Raw genomic sequence first — 27468 nt, 5'->3', positions numbered from 1 at the left:
TATCTTTTTGTATAAATGGATCACCCTGTAATGAGATCAACTATACCCGAAAAAGTGTTAAATTACGTAATTCTAGATGGCTGCCATAATTAAGCCTATCAATTTCGTAATTAATGCACACGCATTCGTGAACAAGGCGATGATATTTTTATGCTATTATGCAAGTCAGTTTGTGTTTAGGTCAAAGATTAATTTGACAAGTATTTTTATCCTTTTATTTATTTTGAAACTAATATGAAAGTTTGTTTCAAACTATTTTGCCTGTAGACGTGAGCTTAATTAACCGTAAACTACAGAAAATTGTATGACGTTTGCAACTAAACTGCATACGTTACATCGAACGCAAATGTGTACAAGAATTTTCCCCTAATGAGGAAAATAAAGGACCGTTGTACTAGTACCTTCCAAATAGCTCTTCGAATTTAAATGTTTTCAAGCTACAAAAAAACTATTAATTAGATCCGGTGGAGTTAGTAGTCTGGTATCTGACGTGTATCCAAAAATTTCTATTTAAGAATCGAAAATATCCATGAATTGCATATAATCTAAAGAATTTAAGGAATCAAAACGAATTTGGCAAATCTAATGAGATGAGGTTAACAATTCGAAAGGACGCGAAATAATCAAAGTAGGGGAGACTGGGGAGACTTCGAGGTAAAATGTTTTCCTTTGATTCCCAAACTGCCTTTAGTTCCATCTATCAATGAAATAATTAGATATGTTGCTGAATCTGCGGATATTGCTGACAAGCACCTGCACGCAGTTTGGTGGATATTCAAAAAAAATTACAGCGATGTTTGTGTTTTCTTGGTTCAATCTAAGGTAAGGCATTTTTTAATCAAGTGTATTTTACTTTTCGAATCAAAATTTCAAAATGACCCGTGTGGTGTTTTAAAGGATTAACATTAAGTTTTCATTTTTTTGTAGATTCAGTTGCAACCTTGCATGTTGTAAATTTATAAATTATGTTTTTTGTTCTTATTGCTCTTGGGGTAAAACGATGACTTAGGTACTGGGTAAAACGATCCCGGGATAGTTTTACCTCTAATATGAATAATTGTATGATATTTGACAAAAGACAGTGATAAAAAACAAAAGCGAGAGAAAAAATCTTTTTGCAATGTATTTTTTGTTGAAAAAAATATATTCACTCTTCAAAAGAAGAGGATTGGATTAGATGTAGTGTGTGCCAAAAATGGGCTTTATTTAATAATTTAAAGCGTGTCCATAATTAACCAAGTAATCTAGATAATCTGATTTCATTGTTTCCACTTTTTCCAATACATTTCTATTATACTGAGTATTCCAAAATTGCTGCCAATAAAAAATGAGAATGAATGTTAAATTGTGTTAATTTGTTCTTAGTTTTATCTACAAACTGAAACAAATTGAATGCTACCAAGTTTAGAACGCAAAAACCATTTAAAGAAGATAAAAAATAACTTTGTTTAGGGGAAATTATTGTTCATATTAATGAACTAAATCTTGCAGTATGTTTTTGTGCGGCAAACCTATTGTTTTCAACAGAAAAAGTAGTACCTATGTAGTATGTCGTAAAAATAAAATGATAAACACCACCTCTGATAAGCACTAATGTCCAATTTTGCAGAGCGAAAGTACCTTTTGAGGCAACACTCATGCCCTAATTTATTTATAATAAACAGTATTTTACGCGGCTTTTGTGGTTTACACCTTCGCCTTCGTCGAAAACCCTCGTTTCAGGAATGGTTTTGTTCTGCTCCACTGGAGCTTCCAATTTATTTTTTCATAATAATGATATACTTGGCTGTGAAATGTGTAGTCGAAACTCATGCAAATATTCCGTCAACATAGGATTTTTAAACAGAAACTACATGAAAGGTGATACGATGAACAAAAATGAAGTTAATCGATAATTTGATGCAGGAACTGTTCCCTTATAAACAGATATCTAATATCTATTTCATAAAAGTACGCTCTTTCCAGTTTCCACGAAATTTAATCTTCATAGTTTAACGATTTTATGATACGTAGGTATGTATGTAATTCAAACCTGCATGCACAGATTGTGCAATAAGATCTGAGATAAATCGGAGTTTGGTATTGATTGAGTTTTATTATGTATGTTTTAATATAATGTCATTGTTTGATGTTGCAGCAGTGCACTCACTTTACTAAATGAAATTTGAAAGAAAAAAAACATTATTCAGTTTAATTTTAACTCCAGGTTGGTTATTCACTTCGTATCAGAGTTTGAAATTTCAAAACAACGTTCAACGTATCTGTTTCTCTGATTAGCGTTTTGTGTAGTTCGATTAGGTAACCCTGTAAATGTATTCGATAATATGTTTTTAATAAAGACTGGTCTTTCGCATCTTGTCCAATTAGCCGGTGTCACGTGCTTTGATAATAAGCTCGAGCTGGGCCCAGGGCTTCCACCCGTCTCCAATTTCCTCTCTATTAACCTAACAATACACCCACCTGCGGCCAGTCCCTTTAATAACTCGAAATTCAGTTCTGAATTGTCGCCTAAAGGTATGCAATATAGCTCACGTGTAGAGCGTTAAAGGTACGAGAGGCTCTAATATGTCCATAATCCCTGTGTGGATTAACCCCGATCTGGGGCAATATCGTCAATAAAAGTCGCATTCCGAAGCGAATGTGCCTTTGGGGAGTATTTTCGTTGGGGATATCGCGCTTTAAACAACGAATTTGTTTTGGGCGAACAAATGAATTGTTAGTATTGTTTTGATTACAGTATGGAGTGGAGGCTTGGACTTGCAGGGGCCTTTGTTCTTGCACGAGCCGCCCCACAGGGTGGAGTTCAGCAACGCTTCGGGGGCCAAAGTGGACTGCACAGCACACGGAAGTCCTTCGCCGGAGGTGGAGTGGATCCTTGCTGACGGGTCCACTGTACACCAGGTAATACATTTGTCTTACTTCTGATGATGACGGGTTACCACGAAACGGGCGTCAAACATAATTAACTCGCTGATGAAATTACGTTCTCATGGTTTGACAACAAAGCCATCATCAACAGAATAAAGCAAAACGGATTGTTATCAACACCATAACATGACAAGATTTCTAAAGAACAAATGTGACAGATTAGGAAATATTTATTTGGAAGCTCAACAACGTGCAGAAAAAATCAAAAATGCAATTTGGAGGTTTTGCATTCCTAACAAAATTTAAATTTTTACAACTTCCATGTTCGAATAAAAAGTAGACGCTGAGTTTAGAATACGATATTCTGTCAATATCTCTCTGGATTTCATGCCAAAGAGTTCTGTATTATGTCTGTCTGTTTAGGCGAGTTTTTACTTATCTATATAAATTAAGTTAGCGAAATTACACAAAATAATCTAAAATAAGGGAAATTTTTAGTTCGTCCTAAAATAAAAAAAATATAAAAATTTGTTTTTGATTCTAAAAATTTGAAATTTAGTAAAGTTAATAAGCGTGTGAAAATTCGTAAGGCCTCAAAATTTCATTCTTGTATTTCTAAAATTATGGAAATTACACAAAGTAATCTAAAATAAAGGAAATTCTTGGTTCGTTTTGAAAACAAAAAATTTCTAAAAAAATTGGTTCTTGTTTTAAAATTTTAGAATTTAATACACCTTGCTTATAAGCGTATCAATAGTTGTATTGTGTCCCAATTCCATTCCTGGATTCCTAAAATTAGCGAAAATACGGAATTTAATATAAAACACTAGAATTTTTAGTTCGTCTTAAAATAAATATCTTCTGTAGTGATAAATGTTTAAAATTAATAAGTTCCTGTCAAGGATCCGTCGCGACTTTTTGCTCCAGAAGTTTTAAGATAAACGTGATTAATGAGTCTCCGTTTCACTTAAGTCATCATTTGAAATTATTAAGGAGCATTATTGTCTCGACTCGCTTCATAAACGAAATTAATCGGAGTTTTTCCTGCAATTCTGCAATTGTCAGGATATAAATTGAAAAATGCTTTTAGGTCGAGAAGTAAATAAATGAAATTTATAGCTAGAGTGGTTGCAATGGCATTTTTGAAATTATTATTTTTCGATTAGGCTTTTAATTTGTTACGCTTGGTAATTTTATTTTCACGGCAACGTTTCGCTTCTAAACAATAAATCAGCCAATAAATATATATTATTACAGCAGGACTTAAACAATTAATATCAAAAACACAACGAGATGATCAAATTTAAAACTTACTGCTTCTACAGTATTGTCGCTCAGTTCCTACCAATACAAATTATGAGGTAAAAACTTTACAATAATCCACCTGTCTTCCTTCTTGTCTATTAAGTATCCTAAGTGCCCACCAAGGATTTCCGTGTCTTTTCTGCCCAAGCAACATCTTCAACTTTGCGACCTCCAAAGAGTAGGTCTCAAGCGACTAACCTTGGATTTTGCGCCTCGGACAAAAACAGGCCAGTCTGAAAATGAAACAGAAAAAGTCGATCGTCGTTTTCCGAGGTACAAAGTACACCAGCAATTTTCCTTTGAAATATAACTCCAGTGAGACCCTTTACGTTCCACCATTTTCAACTCTGTAATAACTTTCTATCAACATTGACGTTGTTCACATTCAACGACGAAATTATTTTCGTTTAATTACGCCATTGTTATTAAACTACATCATAGATTCTCTATTAGATCGACAAAACGCCTCGTTTGCAGGTTTAAAGCGAAATTTTAAAACAATGAATGAATATAAACTTTGTTATTTCCACGAAATTGTTGTTTAAAATGTGCCTGATCCTTTTGGCAGCTTTATTGATCTTTGTAGAAAACTAATATCGAATATTCCCTTCTTTTATTCATTCGTTTTTGGGACTTAAAAATGAGCTTCTATGAATCTGTTCTACGTACATTTCAAAGTTGGTAGTAGTTTATAAAGTTGAGATTTATCTCTATTAGCAGCCTTACAAGCTCGTACATTTCTTTGTGCGTTTAATTTGAACGTGAAAAATGCGCAGAATTTTATAAGCTGAAAATGTGTAGGTGCTTTCAGCTCAAAAGAAATATTTTCTTAATATAAATCTCAAGTTATACACGCTGGCTCTACTTTAATAAATGAATTCTGTTCGAATGAAGATTCTAATCCAATTTAAGTTCGGAACTTTTTATGAATTATGTTTCATATTGCACGGAACTGTGCACTGAGAAGAAAAAATTTAATAAATGTGTTCGATATTTGCAGGGTGATGAAGAATCTTGGAGTGCGAGAGCCTAGATAGAGATAAAAACCGAACATTTGGAAGTTTGGGTCTTGAAAAATTGCGATGATCTGTTTTATCTTTTCAATTAGTGATAATTACATACGTAGACATAGACTTAATAATTTTATATTCAAGTTAAGGAAATCTATTTTTGTTTTTACAACTGGTAACGAGAAGACTGATAACAGAAAATAATTTATTTCCTCGAAGCGCAACGTTTCCGAAATGAAAACATGAGTATTTACTTTCGATAAAATAACTCTCCACTACAAAATGTGTATATTTTGAAAATAGGTTACGTATTGCAATGAAAATATTTGCAACTGATTATGTATTCTCCACAACTTACCAAAAAACACATTTCTGCAACAAGTACAAAAGGTGTGATAAATTCCTTCAATAAAAAGTCACCCTCTCAATACGACTAACCGCCTCTCGGCAGAAATACAACTATCTTAACGTTTCTAAACCCCATTCAGTCCCTAATCGTTCATAAACCACCTGAAACCGCGATTTCTATCGTGTTTATCGAGAAATCTTGCCATGTGTCAATGTTGCTTCTTTCTCCTTTTTTATTTCTTGACTCTGCTCATGGCGCTGCTTCAATCTGAATTATGTGTCGTTTTTCAGGTTCCAGAACTGAGACTGCTATTCCCAAATGGGTCTTTAGTTTTTCCACCGTTTCAAAATGAAAGATACAGACACGACGTCCATGCTTCGCTTTACAGGTGTAAATTGAAGAGTGCATTGGGGACGGTCATCAGCAGAGAAGTTCATGTTAAAGCAGGTGAGATTTTTTTTACTTCAATAAACAGTAGGAAATTGGTTCGATTTAAAATTTCACTTTTTTCAATTCGTATTCACTGCATGCACCAATTACCAGCTTAATATAGCTTAATGTAGACAACCGAAAATACGCTTTTCATTTTCTATTTGTGGGAGAGAAATTTTATTTCACAGTTGGAAAACAGACGACATAAAGACATGTTCTCAAGCGAGTAGTGAAAAAACAATATAGTCTTAAAAACTAAATAACAAAAATGAAATAGTTATAGACTGTACTACAATTCAAAGAACGGATTTAAATCAAATTCTATATAGAATAAGGCAAAATGGTGGATGCGCCGGGCTAGCAATCAAAAGCACATTTTATTTCTACCTCTTAACTTTTATGGTTACCGCACATGTTCTCGCTTCAAGTTATAAAGCAATAATACATGATTTAAGTACTAGAAACTTTACAAAACTGATGTTAGTGCTGACAATAAAATCTTCCAACTCAATTTGTCCTGACATCATATTTCATTTTCGTAAAATATGTTTTTAATTCAATTTCATTTCTTTCTTTTCTTACTTTCAACTTAATCCGTTTATTCTATCTGATCACGTGGCTACATAAATTTCATTTAGCGTTGTTCAACTAAAAAAAACAACAAAAATTCAATTACCCCCAGAGGCTATTTACGAGCGACAATATTTACCAGAAGTTGGTGTAAATTTTCGGATTTTGCGGTTTAAGTTTGCCCACACATATTGGATTGAATTTTTTCGGTGAATGCACAATATCGACTCAATTTATACGTTCCGATAAGACATCGGGATTATAGCCGGCTCCCGGATGATTTGTGGTGATGCTTTATCTTTTTATACCAATACAAATTTCAAATTTTCGGATGCCGGATAAGCTTATGCTCCTGTGTTTTACCCCAAAGATATACAGCCGCTGTTACGATTTATGGGCTCGCATTTACATTTAAGATAACCACTATACATTCGCGATTCGTTGTTTTTTCGCAAGAAGTGAGCGCTGGAGTGTATTACCAACATAATAAGGGAAATTCTACTACAATAACAATGTAAATTTAAAACTAAATTTGCGACAATTATGGTAAAAACGTAAGCCACATATTTATGATCCGTTTATTACTCAGTATCTGTCAGATCGACGAAATTTAGCAAAATCTCCAAAACCATGAAGGAGTAAATCTGTTCTAACAGCTTACAATGTCATGGTAACAGTTTTTGTGAATGAAGTAAGGAATATTGATGACAGATTATCTCCGAAAGAGTCGAGCGATCCGCAGAGAATACTTCGTTGCGCTTCAGATTCAGTTACGAAGACTCGGCGAACTGTTGACAGGAAAGATTTATTCGACAGCAGTCTGCAAACATAATGAATTCGTAATAATTCAAATCCGTTTTTGTCAAATCTCAAGCTACTGAATTAGAAAATGACTTTATTGGGTTTGGGGCGATAGGCATGACAAATAGTCCAAGACATAGAAAAATTTATTGAGCACTCTACTCATTCCACTTCTACACACAAGTCAGCAAGGAACTTGTAATTATTATTTACATTGGAGCATGTAAGTAGCATTTTACAATTCGACAGCAATAATGTTGGCGGCATTTGCTGGAAAAACGAAAAATCTTTACAGTGTAAGAATTGGAAAAATTAAGAATCCTGTTTTCCTTAAATTAACGAAATTACACATAGTAATCTAAAAGGAGAATAAATTTGGCAGAGATAGTGAGCGTGTCAAAGGTAGTATTGTGTCCAAATTTCATTTTTGTATTTCTAAAATAAGCGAAGATAAAAAATTTAATATACTTATAACTACAATAGTAAAAATTTTTAGTTTGCCTTAAACTAAAAAAAAAATTGAAAATGATGTTTCTGATTTTGAAATTTTTGAATTTGGCAGAATGAATGTTAAAAGTAGTCATTTTTCCAAATTTCATTCTTGTATTTCTAAAATTAGAGAAAATACGAAATTTAATATTGAATATTGAAAAATTTAAGTTCGCCCTAAAATAAAGAAATTTAAAAAAAATCCGTTTTTGAGTCTAAAATTTTTGAATTTGGCAGAATTAAAAGACGTATCAAAACTAGTAATTTTTTTAAGTTTTATTTATGTATTCCTGAAATTAGAAAAATTAAGGTAATTAATCTCGAAAATTGTCAGTTTTTAGTTAATTACAAAATAAAAATATACTAAAAATTTTATATCTAGTTCGAAAATTTGGCAGCATTAATCACCGTGATAAAAGTAGTAATGTGTCCAGATTTCATTTTTGTATTCTTTAAATTAGCGAAATCACGCAAAGTAATCTAAAATCAGGAATGTTTTTGGTTGATACTAAAAACAAAAATTTTGGTTCAACTCTTCAAATTTTGCAAAAGTAGGATTATGCGTGTATAACGGAAAAATGTGCTCTACAATGCAAGAGGTCAAAAATGAAATTGAAAATGAAAAATGAAATGAAATTGTTTAGATTCTTAAGAAAAATATTAGTTTGTTTTTTTAAATCAGACAAAACTGCAGATTTTTCATGACAATTTTCTAAATAAAAAAAAGTTTAAACAAGAGAAAAAATCAAAACAAGACAACGGTTCTGCTGCTGAGTAAAAAAAAGAACCCAAACTGATCAATGAGAAGTGTACTATTAACTAAACATTTTTGAAGAAAGAAAAGAAGTACGTAAAAAACGGTTTGATTTTTACATCTGTAATCCAAATTTTCACTAATTCAAACTCCCAAATTTTAATTTTTGTAATAAATATTTTACAGAATATTGCGAATTTATTTTTCCGTTAGTTTTGTGTGCACACTTGCAAAAGCGTGTCACTAATCTAAAAATAGGATCCATGAGCTAATATCAAGTCCTTATTAGAGTAGTTTTTCAGTTATCCTTACACCACTTGGCCGCAATTAAATCGGGTTAGCGAGGTTAGACTGTATTATTAATTGCATTGTCATCCAGTTATAAACTTTATTTTTAGAATAAGTATGTAAATATTGCATTTTTATGTCAGTGTGTTCGTAGCTGATACGAATAACGTCACTTTTCGAGCACGGAAAAGTTATAGGTGGTATACTCTGCGTGCGAAAGCTCATTTGACAGTTATGACATTCACTCTTCCACAGATCATAAATTGTGTCATGCACGATATTGATAAAACATTAGAGCTTCCATTCCGCAGGCATTAAAAGCTAGAAAAAGGCGATAAAGCGTTGTTTATTTTTAAAATGGAACGCCATCTTGGCCATTAATATATGTATGTAAACATAACGACCGGTTTCTTTGGCTTTTAGTCTTCGCTTAGCCAGCACATTTTTTTTGCAATTCTAAACAATCTGGAAGGAGAATAAAATGATGATATTTTCCTCAAGCATTCTTTTACTTTGTAACTTGGGTTTTTCTAAAGTGAAATGCCCCATTTACTTCCATCCTTCCACATTTTTAATCTAATACGTTGCAGGCGCAAACTAGATCTCCCACGTTCTCCCGGGCACATCTGCTTACCTGAGAGCTTTTAAATGATATCAATTATTCAACGTGCCCGTCTACATATCACAAACCTGAAATATGTGAATTCCAATGCTGGCAGCATTTTTACGTAATTGAAAATATCATCGCTTTAATAACCAAACTTTATTTAAAAAAAAAACGCATTTCGGCAACGCCATCAACGCATTGAATCGAATTAAGTCGATCCGTCAAGGATAATTACGGCTGATTGCTGAAACACGTGTACAGAACTAAATCGTGCCACAGCATCCCTCCATTGATTAGCTATTTTGTCTCGGAGGCAGCCGCAGACATATCAAAACACGTTCGAATTCACGGAATGTGGATGAACAGGCGGCGTAATTAAGACGTTTGAACGCGTTTTAGTTTGAGACTCATTAGAGAGAGGAATTTACATTATGACGATTTAGTTGTCAATGAAGGATTACCAAGAACGAATTCTATGCGAAAAATGAGTCCAATTAGTGAGACACGTTTCCTGCAACTTGATTTTTTCCAGTAACCGTGCCACAAAATTCTGTGCTTGACCTTTCAATGCTTTGTCTAGTATTTCAATTTGTAACAGAATCTCTCACCACGAAACCCGACACCTTCCCACTTTATCTCCGATTCATTGCCTTTTAATAACCATTAGATATTCCTGGAATTCAATTTTAATTCAGCTTCTAATAGTTTTCTGGTTTAGTTCAGCTAGTTTTATGTGTTGATTTTCTCTAATTATTCGTTATTGTATCGTTCCAAATACTACCCCATTAATTTCTCGCACCCTCGAACAACACAACTAGTTGCAAACCATCAGAAAAACATGTCGCAACAGATTAATTCTTACACAATTTCCGGTTCATTTGAAGCATAATTAAAATAGAGCTTCCCCTGCAGACCTCTCTCGCAAAACACATAAAACCCACATAAAGAGATGGTGCCGCAGTTATAAAAAAAGTACTTCACCTCAGCGACCAACAGTATTAAATGTCGTTTAATTATGCTAAAAATAATGTGTTCTTCTGTGGTGGATAAATGCAAGCTCTTTGGATGAATTGATGATTATTGAAAATTACTGATGAAAACGACTTAATAAGCCCAATATTGTGAGGCTGAGCTTTAAAATCAAATTGAATTGACAGCGGTCGGAATTAAAATGGAAATTCAGCCATTTCATTGGGAATTAGAGCGTACTTGAGCGTATGAAATTCGTCGTAATGAGGGTTCGGGGGGCGCAAATCCACTCCAGGTGTATGTAGCCATTAGGTGGAGGTATATGGGTTGACGATAGACTTCGTTATGGGTTCTAAATTCAGTATTATGGCCGGATGCACTCAGACTTGTGGTAAACGACGACTCCTGAGACGCTTTTCAGGTATCAGATATTCCGCATTGGACACGCAAATTATAGCTCTTCACAACTCCTTTACACTCTTTAAAAATTAAACGAAAAAGAATCTCCAAACTGAGCAAAAAATACGCTACAACATTAAAGCGCCTCTAAAACCCGACACGCTTGTGTTTAAAATGTCATTTGTGAGTCTGCACGCTAAAAACGCAAATTAAAATTGCAAATTATGGATTTTCGATTTTCGCAAACTGATTGATGTGTAAAATACACTAAATAAAATTGAAATTCGTTTTACTAGCCACGGGGGAATATCAATAACTGTAGAAGAAACGCCGTCTAAGAGTTTTATACTGCGGTGAATTCGAAGCAGTTGTGTTGAACAAACTAGGAAATCTAACAAAAGGATTCGATGTCGTAAATATTCAATTGCACATGAACTTGTAAGTCGATGTTTTTATGAAAATACAATGTGGTTTTAAAACTGGAAATGCACAAACACGGCTATGAATAAAAATTACCAGAGGGGTAGCTGCAAATACGTTTACAAGTCAAACAGAAGGAGTCTACGGAAACGTAGGGCAGCCAACATACTTTATTTTGAAAAATGTGAGAAAAAAATGTCGCATTGTTAGAAAAATATTGCCAGGAATAAAACGAACTTTAAATGTAACCAGTAATACATTATTCATCCGTAACTTGAAATTTCTATATTTCAACATTAGACTAAATAACGTTATTATATCTACAAAAATTATACTAAAATAAAGTTAATTTAAAAAAAAAATTGCTGACTTAATCCGTACTAAAACAAGAATTAAGAATTAAGTCACTAACAATCGTTTAAAATTGGCTCATTCCAGCACGAATTTTGTCAGAATAAGAAATCATTCGAAAATCACTTAAATATAAAAAATAGAATCTACAACTCGTTGCAGAGGTCAATCCCAGCTGTTGTTTGCTCGACTCTCGCTGAAGAACTTTTCGATTTAAATTCTAATTTGCAACACACAAAAACTACTCAACAGTTTAAATTTTGAAACCAAAACAAATTCTCATTGACTGTGTATAAACATTTAATAATAAATTAACACAAAATTCTTCTGCAAATATTTCATTCACAGTTGCTCTTGTAATAGCCGTTTCATTGTTAAACTCTCTTCCAGCATATTCTTCTACTTCGACTACTTCATTCCCAATGGCGCTCGTAGTATTAGATGTTCCATTCCCAAAAACTTGTCTAGCGATCTTTAATCTTTCTCCCAGCGACTCTTCAATATAAGATTCTGCTACTTTTGCAGATTCCCATCCTCCATGTCTTTTCAAGGACGTAATATCTTCCCCTACATTGTAAATTTTATTATATGTTCTGAATAATAAACTGACTACTCACCAGCATTAACAAAAAGAGTCGCCGAAGTGCGGCGAAAACAATGCCCAGTGTAACTCGATGGATTTTCTAGTTTAAGATATGTTGCGATTTTCTTAGGAATTGCCCCAAAGGTGTTGATTCCCACACATTGGCAGCTGCACTTTCCCTTATTGTAATGTAAGAAAAATCTTGTAGGTGATTTTCTTGGGCGCAAAACAATATAACGTCTATATAATTCGATGGGATTAACCCCAAAACCTTCACTAACAATGGTGAATCGTCGTTCCTTATGGGTTTTAGAATCCGGAATAATGACATTTATTGTGTCACCACAATCATGTACGTCACTGAATTCCATAGCGGCCAATTCGGCTTTTCTACAGGCTCCAGCAACTCCGAAGATCAGTGCAACCTGAAAAATTTCATAAAATTTATGTCTAAGTATAATCCTTAGTATAATCCTTACTTTGACAAATAAATATTCCCCTTCATCCGCTTGTTGTAAAAATGTTCTAATTTCCTCTTGTGTCAAGACCTTGGACTTTTTACTGCGATAACCAACATTTAAATTTTTTAAGAAAGGAATAACAGCACCAAACTTGTCAATTTGTATGTTGTCTTTGGCTTTTAGTGTAGCCTTGAGCATGGAATACTCTGGCCACAATGAGGCTGGTGACAACTTTTGCGACTAAAAAGTAAATGTATTAGTTTTTCAAAAATGTTCCATTTCTATTTACGCACTTACCCTCATATCCAGGAATGCCAAAATGACATCTTCCGTTACTTCCGTGATGCCATTCTTATTTTTCCAGTCATGAAATGAATGATACACTTTCTCGTAGGCGGGTTTTGATTTTGCTGGTAACAAATTGCCCCGTATTTCCTTACCTTTTTCCTTAATTTTTTGAGGAACACTCTCGCACATTTTAACCGATGCAAATTGTTTTTTTCACAATTTGTTTACTGTTACTATAGGAAACCTACCACCGCACCCTTTACCTACCACAGTTTGACACATTTTGCTACAACTAAGAGTTTTTTAATCAAAGAAGATTTTTCATAACACAAGCATTAGTGTTAGAAAATATCTTGAAGACAACTCGTGTTTTATAGTTAAAAAATCTCGTTCTATAAAATCCTCGCTCGCCCCGCTCGCTCGGATTTTAACTACGAACTCGATTTTTAAACTCTCTATAAAACACTAGTTGTCTTAATAGCTATAAAATCCTTAAAATTCTGATTCTGATTTTTAAAAAACGGCAGGCGTTGTAGGATTTTTATTTATGAACCGATTTCAAAAATTTTAAAAACAAATTAAATGGTTTTTAATTGCCTATAACATTTCGGTCAATTAGTCCCGGGACTAACTAGTAAAAAAGTACAATTTTTGAAAAATTTGACTTTATTTATCAACATAGCCTCCTTTGAGAGTTATACATTCCGTCCAACGCGTTTCTAACATTTCGATCCCTTTTTTGTAGAACGATTGGTCAAGGTCGTCAAAGAACATTTCTGTTTGAGATATAACTTCACAATTTGTTCCAAATTTACACATTTCTGAATCAAGAAAATTAATATCTTCCAAATTATGAAAAAAAAAATATGGGTTCCAATTTAAAATAAGAAAGTTGAGTATCGCCCAAAAGATACTAAGACATTTAGAAAATTTTTAAAATCATCAGTTTATAGTAAATAAAACCATTTAATTTGTTTTTTAAATTTTTGAAATCGGTTCATAAATAAAAATTCTACAACGCCTGCCGTTTTAAAAAAATCACCCTGTATAAGAAAGATTACAAGATTTTAAATCTAAACTTAACAGGAACGGATTCTTGAGTTCTCAGATTTTTTATTGAAACCAAGTTGGCTTAAGCCGGGTTAAACCAAGCTTAGCTCAGTTGAATTTAAGGGTCGAATTCAAGATTAAACTACGTACATTCTCGTCGTTAATTTTCGCTTTTAATGCTATAAGAGCTAAACCGATAAAACCACTTTAGTTGAATCCGCTGCTTTTGAAAAAATCAGCAACACAACGAACTTTTGGTACGTCAAATGCATTTTTTCCACTCCAACAAAACCCTTTGCTGTTTCCAAAGCGAATTCAATTCGCTAAAAGCTTCTCGAAGCAAAAAGAACACCTCGAAGCCACGCGCTGAATAACAATAGCCCACTAATGCTGGTCACCTAATAAAATTTCCTAAAACCGATTTTAAGCACTTGTGCTTGCAATTGACGAAGAGAAAGGTCAAAAGCCCGAAATGACCACAATCCGGAGGTTAAATGTTTAATTTAGCGTGAAAGACCGTACAACTCGATACAGTGCTATCATTTATTTCCTTCGAATGAAAAGAGACGGAAATTACGACAAGTCTGAGAAAATTCTCAATTAAATGCCAAATATTTATCACACTCCGTCAAAGTAATAAAACCGTGAGGAAATTTCGAAGTGATCATTAATTAATTCCACTGCTAAATGATCTTCCAAGTATTGTTCTTGTTATTTAACGACAATTAACGCTGCGGCGGTGATAAATTGTGGCGGACATTCTTAATAATTAGACGGTGCGTTTATTTCAAATGAACGACTTTAAGCTACAGAGGGGGAATTTTTCGGGGTATTAATGCCGGGGAAATGAGAGGGCCTAATGCTTTATCAATACTTTTACAGGAAATTTATGATGTGTTCCATTTTATTGGAAAAACTTTGATAAATTTATTCCTTCTAGAAGCGTCCAACCCACTATTCGTTTTCGAAATAAATGTAATTCCACCCAAGAATGTCTCTAATAATTAAAAGAAAAATAATTCGGTATTATCAAATCTGTGTGTTCCACGCCGAAGTTTCTCAACTGTTTTAATATTACAATACCTACCGGAGTTCGATAAAGTCCATTGTTCTGCTTTTATTTTTATTTTCCGCGCAACCTCTCCGTACATTCATAAACTTTCCGAACATGAACGGAAATCTATTACGGCCTTAAGTGATTTAGTAAAATGGTACTCGAGATGTGTTCATTTCAAATAAAAGCAATAAAACACAGGTTACGAGCAATAGGTATAAATGTGTTCGATTTTATGGCTTATTTACGACGGCAGTAATTCAGAATATAAGTGAAACTGAATTACTTAAAATTTCATTATTTGAAATGAGGGTTGCACGGATGATATGCAGTGTAGACTAGCAAAATTAGTTCCCTTTAATGACTATTATATGTGGGGCTTGTCTGATGTAGACTAAGAGCAAATAAACGAGACCGAGGACACAACTGCATCGTTAAAAATTCATGGCGAGATCCTGTATGCAGTTTGTTACAATGTCAGTGAGGAGAAGCAGTTACTCTTCATTTAAAGTTCAATTAAGGGATGCACTACTTGTCTTAGACTGTTTTCATTAGCTGTGAACTCTAATGCTGCGTAATATTTTGATGCAGCACATGTAAGCATGCAAAGTGTGCATAAAGTCACCTTATTAAAGTCATAAACTGTATTACTATTTCGCAATTTCTTTACTTATGACAGACATTAATATTTTGACACAGCATGTCTTACAAAAAATCGTAATGTTATTCCGACATATTTTAGATCATGTTGTTATGTTATTCTTATAAAAAAAATGCGTCAAGAAAATTCTCAGAACTACAAACTCAACATCATCACTAAATATTTCATAATTAAAAATACGTAAATTTCATAGTACATACCTCTTCATTTTTAGAATTGTATACTTTGGCTGCTTCTTTTTATTTTTCAAATTAATCATGCAACATAGATCTATTTCAAAAATAAAGTTCATTTAGATGTTAAATTTAACAGCATCCGAATGTGGAACAAATTATGCAACGAACACCTGTCTAAACAGAATTTGCACTTATTGACAGTCACAATATTATTCCATTTGCTAATGTTCTCTAAAATGTTATTTAAACTTTAGCTAAAAAATTTTGAGCTTGTTATTTATTGTCAAAAATAATAACAAGTTCAAATTTTTTTAGCTAAAGTTTAAATTTATTATTATTTTTGACAATAAATAATAACCTTTTTTATTTATTCTTATTTTTACTTCTTTTTGGCTATATCAACCCTACAATTTTGGATATTAGATGAGATTGAAAAAAAAATTGCGAAAAACGTTTTTTTTTTATTACTGATTGTGTATTTGTACGAGTAGTATAAGTCGGTAAGTATAAGTATAATATGAATGTTAATTCCCACGAACCAACTTGTAAAATGGTAATATTTTACGCACTAGACGTCATGTGCGTAATATACATTTCGCACGACTAAGAAAAAAGATTTTTTCGTTAATTACAGCAAAATCCAAAGTTTAACGATGAATACTTAAACTGACAGTTCGGACAATTATTTTGTTGACACTTCACTTAACGGAATTTCCGAACTGTTTTGGGGTGCGATTCAATCACGAAAAGTTAGGAGTTGGAACTTGAGAAATCGGCGAAAGTATTCGTGAAATGTAACAAAAGGATAAACCATCTATAAATGGACATACAGGGTGATTTTTTTAAAACCGCAGGCGTTGTAGAATTTTTATTTATGAACCGATTTCAAAAATTTAAAAAACAAATTAAATGGTTTTTAATTTACTATAAACTGATGATTTTAAAATTTTTCTAAATGTCTTAATATCTTTTGGGGGATACTCAACTTTCTTATTTTAAATTGACACCCATTTTTTTTTTCATAATTTAGAAGATATTAATTTTCTTGATTCAGAAATGTGTAATATGTTCTACTTTTACAAAAAATATTTTAAAAAAAATATCAAAAATGAAAAAATTTAGGCAATAAAAGTTAATAAAATCTAGGTGCGTGGTGTCAAATAACACAATATCGTTATTGTAATGTCAAAAAGCAGCAAATAACAGAAAGAACAAGTTTTCTTTCAACAAGATGGGGCTGCACCTTACAATGCACAATGCATTTCTCGTAGGTGTCAATTGTGCAATAAAAAAAACGGGATGGCGTTTCAACAGTATTTTAATTAAATTAGGTAGTTGTTTTTTCTGATTTGTAATTATTATTGTCTTTTGTTATTAATAATTTAAAAAAAAAATGCCGATCCTTTCGGTTATTTGCTGCTTTTTGACATTACAATAACGGCATTCTTTTATTTGACACCATGCAATAGATTTTATTAACTTTTATTGCTTATTTTTTTTTTTCAATTTTGATAATTTTTTAAAAAATATTTTTGGTAGAAGTAGAACATATTGCACATTTCTGAATCAAGAAAATTAATATCTTCCAAATTATGAAAAAAAAAATATGGGTTCCAATTTAAAATAAGAAAGTTGAGTATCGCCCAAAAGATACTAAGACATTTAGAAATTTTTTTAAATCATCAGTTTATAGTAAATTAAAAACCATTTAATTTGTTTTTTAAATTTTTGAAATCGGTTTATAAATAAAAATTCTACAACGCCTGCCGTTTTAAAAAAATCACCCTGTATAAAACGATTGCTTACTTACAATTTTTGTTAAAGTGGCGACTGATACGCGCACTAGTTTGACCACTTATGTCACCATTCTTATGACATATCACATTTACGCACTTGACACAAAAAGATAACTTTATACAGGGTAATGAAAAAAAGACGCCCATGAATGGAAGTACCATGTCTTTTTTAGTTAAACCATCTCATAAATCAAAGCAAAATTAATCTAAATCTATTTCTTTTTACAATATGGATTTTTTCAATGAAAAAACATGGCAATTCTGCTCAACCTTTTCTAATAAAATTTTGCATTCGACAGTCTCCGTAACTACGCAACTAACAGTATAAAAGCTTTAAAAAGGTTGCAACATTAAAAAAAATTCTACAAAGCCAAGAAATGGTTTAAAGATTAAGAAACTTGATTTAAAGCACTTTTTGTCTTTTTTTATAGAATATAATAAAATAATGAAATTGTTATAAAAAGTTTATCTAAATAGTTTTTGTAGAAAATTTATAGACATGCTGTCTATCTTACTAAAAAAAAAACCACAATAAACCCATTTTTATTTTCAATTTTGGGCTCAGGAAAAAATAAGCTGCAACATGATAGGTAGCTTGGGCGGTTTTATTTTAATCACCTTGGATAGGGGGGTGTCAGTGCAAAATAGCTACAGCAATGAGGTAAAAAAATCAGATAACGCTAGCCGCTCAGCAGCATTTAAAAGAAAAGCAACTTTTACCATAACAAAGATTATTATACACCAAAGTATTATTATTTACGTAATAAGTTGTTTCGATATTTTAGATAATTAAAATAAGAATAAAATTAAAAATAATCAAATTGTCAACAGCGATTGCACAAAAATCTTGTTTCTATTTCTTTGTTAAATATTACATGTCATATCACTAAAATCGGTGAAACTGTCGAAGTTACTCAAAGTTACAAATCTGTTTACTCTACCGTTCAGGTTCAGTTGCTCAAAAATTAAAATATTTGCCAAGTTGCATTTTAAGAGTCTTCAATGTCTATTCAATGACTGAATAAACTCACATTCTTCCCCAAATTCTTGAAACTTGCTTACGCTCCTTACAAACCTACATAATTTTCTAACCAGAAGACCCAATTCTATGAAACTGTCTAGACAGTTAAACTTTTTACTGATCTCTAGAGTTTTACGAGTGCATCGCCTTCGTGAATAATGTTTTCCTCCTTTAGCCAAGTTCTAATAACATCACTAGAATGCTGGGGACACAAGATACTTTTAAAATAAGGATATTCAGATTTTTTGTTTGGTCATGAAATTGTTAATTTATTTTTTCAATACTTGTCAATCATACCTGCATGTTATTACGAAAACAATGATTTCTAGCTTTGGTTGTTGCATTTTCAATTATTAGCGATTTATCTGTAATCCTCCAATTAACGAAATTACCAATAGCCAATAGTTGGAATAAAATACCGGCAGTAAGCTAAACTGCCAATTGAAAATAATCCATAGAAAATCAGTTCGCTTTATCGCTCGAGGTATTTCGAATTCACTATCAGTTTAGTTTGAACGAGAAAGTTAGGTATATTTACATTGTAAAGTTATATTGCGTGTACTGACTTAGAAGTACATAACAACCTTTTTTTGCGGAGTCCAATTTAAAAGTTTCGACTTTCGACGAAATAAATGGCCTATTCTCAACCAAAATTAGCATTTTGAGGGTGAAAATGGCTTTAAGAACTTGCGCGCACTTGAAAGATTTTAGAGTTATCCAAACCCAATCTATGCAAAATTTGTTGGAAAATCCGTTTTTTAGACACAAAATTATTACACTTGTATTTTAATTTCATGTTATAGCTGTTCACTTTAACATTATGGTCTAAAATTCCAGCAATGCATTGCCTAGAATGCGGCAGGAATTTCCATAACTAAACGTGGCCTTTTCATTTGCAGTTGTCAAGCAAAAATACGACGTCCAAGTGCACGACGAATACGTTATTGCAGGAAACACGGCCGTGCTCAAATGCAAGATTCCAAACTATGTGACCGAATATGTGATGGTGACATCGTGGGTGCAGGACGAAACTGTAAATATTTACCCCAACACGGACATCGGAGGAAAATACGTCGTCCTCAGCAATGGAGATCTTTACATCGCCAATGTTGGACCTGGGGACGGCTACAAGAATTACGGTTGTAGAACAGTGAACCGCCTCACAGGTATTATTTTTATTTTCAAAACCTCCCCATAGCTATTATAAAAAGTTTTTATTTTCTTCGTTCCAGCTGATGCTGCTTTACTTTCTCATATGCCCACTCTTTCTTCTCCAGGACTATATTAGCCCGTTTCCTAAATGTGTTCGTGGAACTTTTCCAATTCGATACAAACAACATCCTCGGTCCACAACAACTTTTTCATTAAAAAAACCGCCAGTCCCAAATATTTTTACAGACGATGTTTGCTCGAAAGTCGAGCATTTCTTGGGTAAACAGGAACCGCAGAGCGACAATTTTCAGACTCCTAATGTATTCAGTACGAGAGCCAACGTAATTTTTTGTTGGGGGAAATAACCCCGGAAAAGTTCGCGGCTATCTACAAAAAGCAAAGTTTTACATAAACTCACTTACGGACTTTTCGAGTGGAATTCCGAACTACTAAGAGCTCTAATACTGCGACGAATAGAATTAGTGAGAACTTGTTGTTTGGTGAATGTTTAATCGAGGACACTAATAGGATTTCGAAGGAACCAACGAAATTTTGTTAAAAAGAAACATATTGTAAACAACTTTCCAAATCTAGTTCTGCGGTTCGACACATTCGCGTTCTCTAAAACTTTATTACCGCATTATCTCACAATTAGATTTTTCGATTTATTTTAATTTTAAGGAATTAAAATATTTGAAATATTTTCCTCTTATTATTTAATATTCAGCATTGATATTTCAGTACTGCTTTGCATTCCTCTTATCGATGGAATTTAATAATCAAAAACTGCTTCCAGCCAACTGTTAAGGAGAGGTTCACTTGAAATTGTTTTCCAGGCGATGTCCAGACGAGCATGTATCCTGGCAGGATAATAGTAACCGAGCCTAAGGGCAACGTCCAGCCCCGAATCAGCGTCGACAAATATAACGCTCGTCGCGTCGTCTTGGGCGAGGACGTCACGCTGCCGTGCGTCGCGCAAGGACATCCGGTTCCTGGATACTACTGGAAACGAGAACTGCAAGGACAAAGCGTACCTGTTGCACTCGGCGAACGTCTGACCATTTTATCGGCTGGCTTACTCCGCATATCTAAAGTGAGTTAAATGTTAATTCAATATCTCATATACTTGAGAAAAAATTCCCTCTTGACACGTTTATTCGATATTCTGCTCGCATTTCGCTTCCACGAACACAGGAGTGAATTTGTGACGTAATCTCTGCTTTTATGATTATCGTTCAATTTAAAAGACTCGTTGCAAGTCAGAGGCTTTGGAAGTGAAACAAAGAACATTTTAAAGATCGTTAGCTAAACTGCTTCCTTTATTGGTAATTCGAGACTTGGCATAAAGGAGTTTATGCCAGAAGAGCGAGTAACTTCAAAGTCGGAGACAACAACAAAGTTAAAAAAGAATAAATGGAGGAGGTCTTATCTTTATAAGAATATCTCTGGTAAATGTAGAAATGTCATCTTCAGGATGTGAGTTTGTAGCGACTCATAAATTTTATCTTATTCAATATTTAAAGACTTGTTAGATTTTCACGTGTCAATTAACTCGGTTCGACATGCGATTTACCAGCTAGTAGAATTCTGAATTGCACTTTTGTATTATTCATAACTAAACTCAAAGTGTAAATAACTCATAATTATTCATCAAAATTTATTCTCTCCGAAAATTTTAATTGAATTTCATGGTTGCATGAACCGTGCATTTATAAAAACTACGCTCAAATTTTCCACCTGAATTTTCACATAGATAATACATAATAATAATTGTTAACATTTATCCCCGTTTACACCGTCAATTATTGTAAAATTTTAAATACTTGGAGCTTATAAAACAAAATTTTATAGTTTTCTATTTTCTTGGCAATAATTTTGCAGTTACAAAACGCAAGAATAATTGTGATAATTACCTAAAAGACAGTGTCAGCTCCAGTTGACCTCTTAGGAACGCCAATAAGTGTTTTAACACACACTGCCTGCCATATCATAACACATCTACATTCTTTGCATTTCAGAGTTTTTACATAAGAAATCTAAAACCTTTTCTGTAATAAAAATATTTTGCAATTATCAATAATTATCGTCCAAGCACAGTCAATATATAAAATAAAATGGCACACTTACCTAAAAAAACTTAATTACAACTTAAAGTACTTTTGCCCATTTGTTTTTTCAAGTTAATTTTGTTAATCATAAATATCTATTATTTAAAAAACTGTTGACAATGATTCTACTATAAACTTGTAGTAAAAAAATAATTAAATGAATTACATGATTTACATGAATGCATCAAATTAACTTAAGGCAGAATCAAAAGTATTCTTTGTATTAACAAATTTGATTAAAATGGGATTAAAAAGATACCCGCAAATTAAATTTATTTCATCTCCTTTTTGTAATTCTCTTTTTTAAGCTCGTAGCAATCGACTAAAACCGTGCAAGTTTGAATGCAATTTTAAAGACTATTCAGAATTAGATCATAACTAACCCTGTTGACAGAATTCGTAAGTACAAGCATATGTCAATAAAGAACCATTAGGGAAACGTGCAATATAAGAACGCGTTTATAGTTAAACTTCTTCGAAGTCTGCACAATCACAAAAGAGCTCACAAGTAAATGTCGTCTGTTAGTTTCAACTTTACCAAAATGAAAAGCAATTTAATGTTGTGCATGCAGATGAACTCTCCCAACGAGACATTTGCAATGCAAAATTACAAAACGCTGTAAATGTGATTTAAGGAACAAAAAAGAAGAGTCTCATGGCTCGACATCCACACCTTATTGCATTGCAATTAGATTAATTGCGAGTCGAATTTCACTCTGGGTAAGAATTAAAGCACAAAAGATATAGAAAGAGATTTTTAATTCTTTTTTTGAAGATCTGATGTTGCTTTTCATTTGAATTGGAATTTACGGCGTGTAATTATCTGCACGTCGACAGCGTTAAGAAGCTGAGAGGTAGAGAAAGATGTGTTTCCGCATTGATTTTCTGGGGAGTGCACGTGGTGGTTTAGAGAGTGCATCTGGGGAGTGGATATACGGTTTTATGTTCTAATAACAGAATGAAACTTGCGGATAAAGTGTATTTTAGAATTATTTTGGCGTGATATAACAGGTGCAATGAACGTTTTTCTTATTAAACTCTCAGTACAAACTGGCAAAAAACAGAACTAATCCGAATATGTACACTTTATATTTGTACAAGTGCGCTTTATTAAATAAGCTCTTGGTACGACAGTATTTTACTATTAAGTCTTAAATTAGAAAAAATAGAAGAAAAAGAAAGTAGTCGTACAATTTGCCATAGTTTTACAATGTTTGGATAAGATTGAATCATTTTAATACCAATGCAACATGATTTACCCAATGAATATTTATGGGCCGTGTTTCAAAAGCAATTATGTACTCCTGTCAAGACTAATTTCAAGTTTTGAGATCCCATTTTCCATTGTCTGTCCTTTATTGACTCTTGCAGAATATTGATAGGATAATGAAATTAGCCATAACAGGGATTAAGATTATGACATGACGTCATATAGATCCTACCACAGCCGATTTATGGAAAGTTAACCCCAAACGAACAGTTCACTAAAATTTAAATTAAAATACATAATTTGAAAATACCCACAAATATTCATTACCAATGTGATCAACGAATAAATTACAGTGGAGCTTACAATTATAAAAACCCATGCGTTTTTTCTGTCTATTTAATTAAATTTTCCTTGTTTTAGTTTGGCTCAGCACTTGCAATGGAAAAAAAAACAAATTTTCGAAATAACATTTTTTTTATTTAGCATTGAATTAAATCTTTTATACAATTTGTAGATTCAGTAATGTTAGATTTTGCCTTTCAATCAAAACTTGTTCCTCATTCCAAATAATAGTCCTTTTGGATGCACGTAATAATCTGACTTCATCTTCGATAAGGTTCAAAGCCATAAACAAATCAAAGGCGCTTTTAAATTCAATGTACTTATTTTAAAAGACTTTAGATGTAATATAGCAGCCATTTCCCGAATATATTCAACAAACCTGCCATATAATGTCTGTTAAAAGACTGCCCTGCTAACACTTTTAGCACAGAACTTTAAACATGTCAGCAATTGTGAAGGACTTGCAACCCTCTGGGCTCTTTAAGTGAGCACTGCTCCAGGCTCACAAAGAACTTGAAATTCATTGAAAGTCGTAACCTGTAGATTTCTTAGATTTAATTAATTTTCTGTTATGTAGTAAACACTCGAATCTTTGTTAATTTTGTTAACCAAAGTTATCCTGTAACTAACTTTATCAAAAGAAAATGGTTCTATTACAGTTACTAAGTTACTAAGTTGGCTAAAAGTGGATTTCGTTTGATAAAATATAGATGTTAGCTCAATATTTGCTTCAAGATAAAGTAAGACACTGGCCTACTTCATTTTTAACAAGACATTAAACTTTCCGAAGTCCTTAAATTCTACATGTATTACTTAATCATTCCCCCGGCGCCTCCACCATTTTTGTGGCACCGTTTATTTCCTTGATTTTGTTGTATTTTTTATCCTAAATTTATCTACTCCTCCGGGTCATGCCGGATGCCTTCGCGCCGCCGCTCACTGTGCGTGAAAATTGGCGCCATTAGTCACGCAGTGGTGAGAATCGGGCTTTATTAGAAGCCGTATAACACAATGTTGTTTATGAGAGTTCCATGTTGCAGGTGCGGTTAGAAGACCGCGGGGTGTACGTGTGCTTCGCCAACAACTCAGCGGGCGAGGAGAGTGTGAGGGTGACGTTAGAAATAACAGCCCCCTTGTCAGCACATGTTCAGCCTCAAGTGCAAGTGGTGGATGTCGGAAAAGAGGCAACTTTCCAATGTATTGTGAACGGATATCCAGTCTCACAAGTTAGCTGGCTGCACAACGGTTAGTAGTCTTCAGCTTTAATGAATTTATGAAACACCGATTGGGGAAGGAGTGAGCTCAATAGCTTCATAATAGCCTCCCCTGGCTTGTTTGCGAAACGCGGTTTTAACTTTGCAGGGTATTTTGGAATTAATTAACGACGTCGGGCGAGGAGGGAATTATTACGCTGTTTACAGACGTGTTGGAGAAAATTTCCTTCTATAGGCGAGAAGTGCGGGATTTAAAAACTTTTTAAAAATGTGTAACACGATTTACAGGCAAACCTGTGGCTCCCGACCATCGCGTCGAGCTCATGGCAGAGCCCCCGCGCCTCACTATTCGCCAACTCGCCAAAGAAGACCGTGGCATGTACCAATGCATGGTCAGCAATAACTGGGACCAAGCTCAAGCCACCGCCGAACTGGACATGGGCGATGCCGGGCCTGAACTTCTCTACTGGTTCTCTGAACAAACCCTCCAGCCAGGCCCGATGGTTTCTTTAAAATGCGTGGCCACCGGGAATCCACCTCCACAATTCACTTGGAGTCTCGACGGATTCCCTCTTCCTGATCATCCAAGATTCTTGGTCGGGCAATATGTCACCATTCAGGACGACGTCATCAGTCACGTAAACATTACGAACATCAAGGCAGAAGATGGAGGAGAATACACGTGCACTGCTCATAACAGCGTCGGAAAAATATCTCACAGTGCCAGGTAAGTTAGCAAAAAGTTTAACGCGGAAGTTTTGTATTTTTCTAAACAATTTTGTCAATAACGTCGCTCATGTCGTAAAGTTCCTTCAAGTTAACTTAATAAAGCGCCCAAGTTTGCTGGTTTAAAGGGACAGTGTATTTTCTGGCATCACAAAGATGTCACTCTTAATTAAATTTAGAAAACATCTCCCGAGCAAAACTTCATGCTTGACCGCACGCACCACACAATCAACTCGTTTTTTTTTTCATTTTTTCACACTGTTGCACAACGGAGATATTACACAATTCAACATTTGTTTAGTTCCTTAGATTGCTTAAATGGATCTTATAGAAACTACGTTGCAATCACAAAATTTGTGCCCGGAATTCCATGAGTCGAGCAATTCAATAGTAATTGAAATTCCTGCTCTGATCAAGTCTTTTATTCTCTCTTGTTTTAAAGAACGGTCTTTATCTTATTGGGTTAATTTTGTTTTAAAAATGAATCAGCGCGCTAAAAATTGACGTAATTTAAATTTCAAATTTACCGCGCTGAACTTTTAGAAGGGTAAAATTTAAATTACGTCATTATTGCATATGACTAAGTAAGGCTTACTTTAAATTGAATTATTTTGGTGTTCGGTTCAAAAACATCATTTTAGTATGTACTTAATCTCATCAAGTTTAAAAGAAAACTGAATCTCTCAGAAATGGAAAATAATTCACAGAAGTCTAATCGAATTGCCCTATGTTCCACAACCCTATGAAAAGTTGATGAAAAAATTGTTGCCAGCATTAAAATAAGAAATTTTTGTACAAATATCCGAAGCAACATCTCTAAAATGATGTCATACTAACGTGCAAATAAATGCTAAGAATAATGTGACAAAATTTATAACAACAATAACCCACGCAGCGCGCTATACCTATGTAGATCTATTTTCATATTTTGCTAGAAATAATAAATCATTCTGATTGTTGTAACGTTATCATTTTGACAGTAAATTTCTCTTCAAAATTTATCGGAATTCGTAGTTAAACACTAACATCGAGGATTTCCATGAGATAATTAAAATAAACTGAATGTTATCTCGATTAAATTTTCTTATATACAAATGTACTATCGCGGAATCAAAATTTCGAACATCACTTTTTGACATGGCAATGTAAATCAAGCTTTATTGTCATTGTGACTGACATACAAAGCAAATTTCTGGCACTTGCTGAGTCTTTTATAAATTTTAAGGTTGTAAAGACAAAGGACAGTTTACAATTTTTAAACATCAATCAATTTGATGTTCGAAATTTTGTTTCCGCGATAGTATGGTTTCCGACAAATTATAAAAATAAACCGAGAATGACATAAATCCAGGATTTTCAGAGATAACTAATTATAAGACACGTCCTAATCAAGTTTAATTATTTAATTATAGTCATAATATTATAACTTTGGTTTAACTCCGCCTACCTTTTGGGTCAATTGAATTCTAGCTGAAAGTCTGATTTACTCTGCAACATTTTGATAGTTCGTTGATATTTGCGAAAAGCCGGGGTAGAAATATCCAAACATTAGAAGACGAAACACTATCAAAATCGACGAAGGTTTCACGATTAATTGCATTCCTGTAAAACTGCAAATCTTCTTGACACGTGTGACAGATTAGTTGTCAGATTTTTTTATTATGTTGGGTAAAGGAGGCTAGCCATTCCTTGATTCGACAAATTCAAATCGTCATTTGTTCATGTGAGCGGGGTTAAACCAAAGTTACAAAATTTCGACTATAGATTGAAAATTAAAATGAAATACCATATAAAAATCAACCAATTTTGAATAAAAAAATTAGAAGGTACTGGAGAAGTGGAAAGTCATTTCTAAAGTTTAATGGTTTCCTTATTCCGAATCTAAAATTCGTTTCGCTCTACCAAGTCCCGGTTCAGAAATATTCTATAATTTTTTTTGTTTTGTTGCAAAAATTTTGTTTCTTCAGTTTTTCTTAAAACATCGCAGAGTTATCGAATTACTTGACAGTGACTC

General features: G+C 33.4%; 1 protein-coding gene across 8 annotated transcripts in view; it reads left to right on the top strand.

The window, feature by feature from the left end:
* Dscam4 (Down syndrome cell adhesion molecule 4) overlaps nt 1-27468 on the top strand; it is a 91282-nt gene that overhangs the window by 51566 nt on the left and 12248 nt on the right. For all 8 annotated transcript variants that reach the window (XM_088033075.1, XM_088033059.1, XM_088033047.1 and 5 more), the window contains exons 2-7: nt 2738-2901; nt 5823-5979; nt 19602-19868; nt 20691-20947; nt 24555-24759; nt 25017-25455. In XM_088033075.1, the coding sequence (XP_087889201.1) occupies nt 2738-2901; nt 5823-5979; nt 19602-19868; nt 20691-20947; nt 24555-24759; nt 25017-25455 (1489 nt within the window). The remainder of the gene's footprint in view (nt 1-2737; nt 2902-5822; nt 5980-19601; nt 19869-20690; nt 20948-24554; nt 24760-25016; nt 25456-27468) is intronic.

The sequence above is a fragment of the Gnatocerus cornutus genome, chromosome 1, assembly GCF_029298725.1.
Source record: "Gnatocerus cornutus isolate USDA-ARS CGAHR chromosome 1, icGnaCorn1.1, whole genome shotgun sequence".
In the NCBI taxonomy this organism is placed as follows: domain Eukaryota; kingdom Metazoa; phylum Arthropoda; class Insecta; order Coleoptera; family Tenebrionidae; genus Gnatocerus; species Gnatocerus cornutus.
The sequence above is the reverse complement of the archived record's forward strand: the minus strand, read 5'-3'. Positions and strand labels throughout refer to the sequence as shown.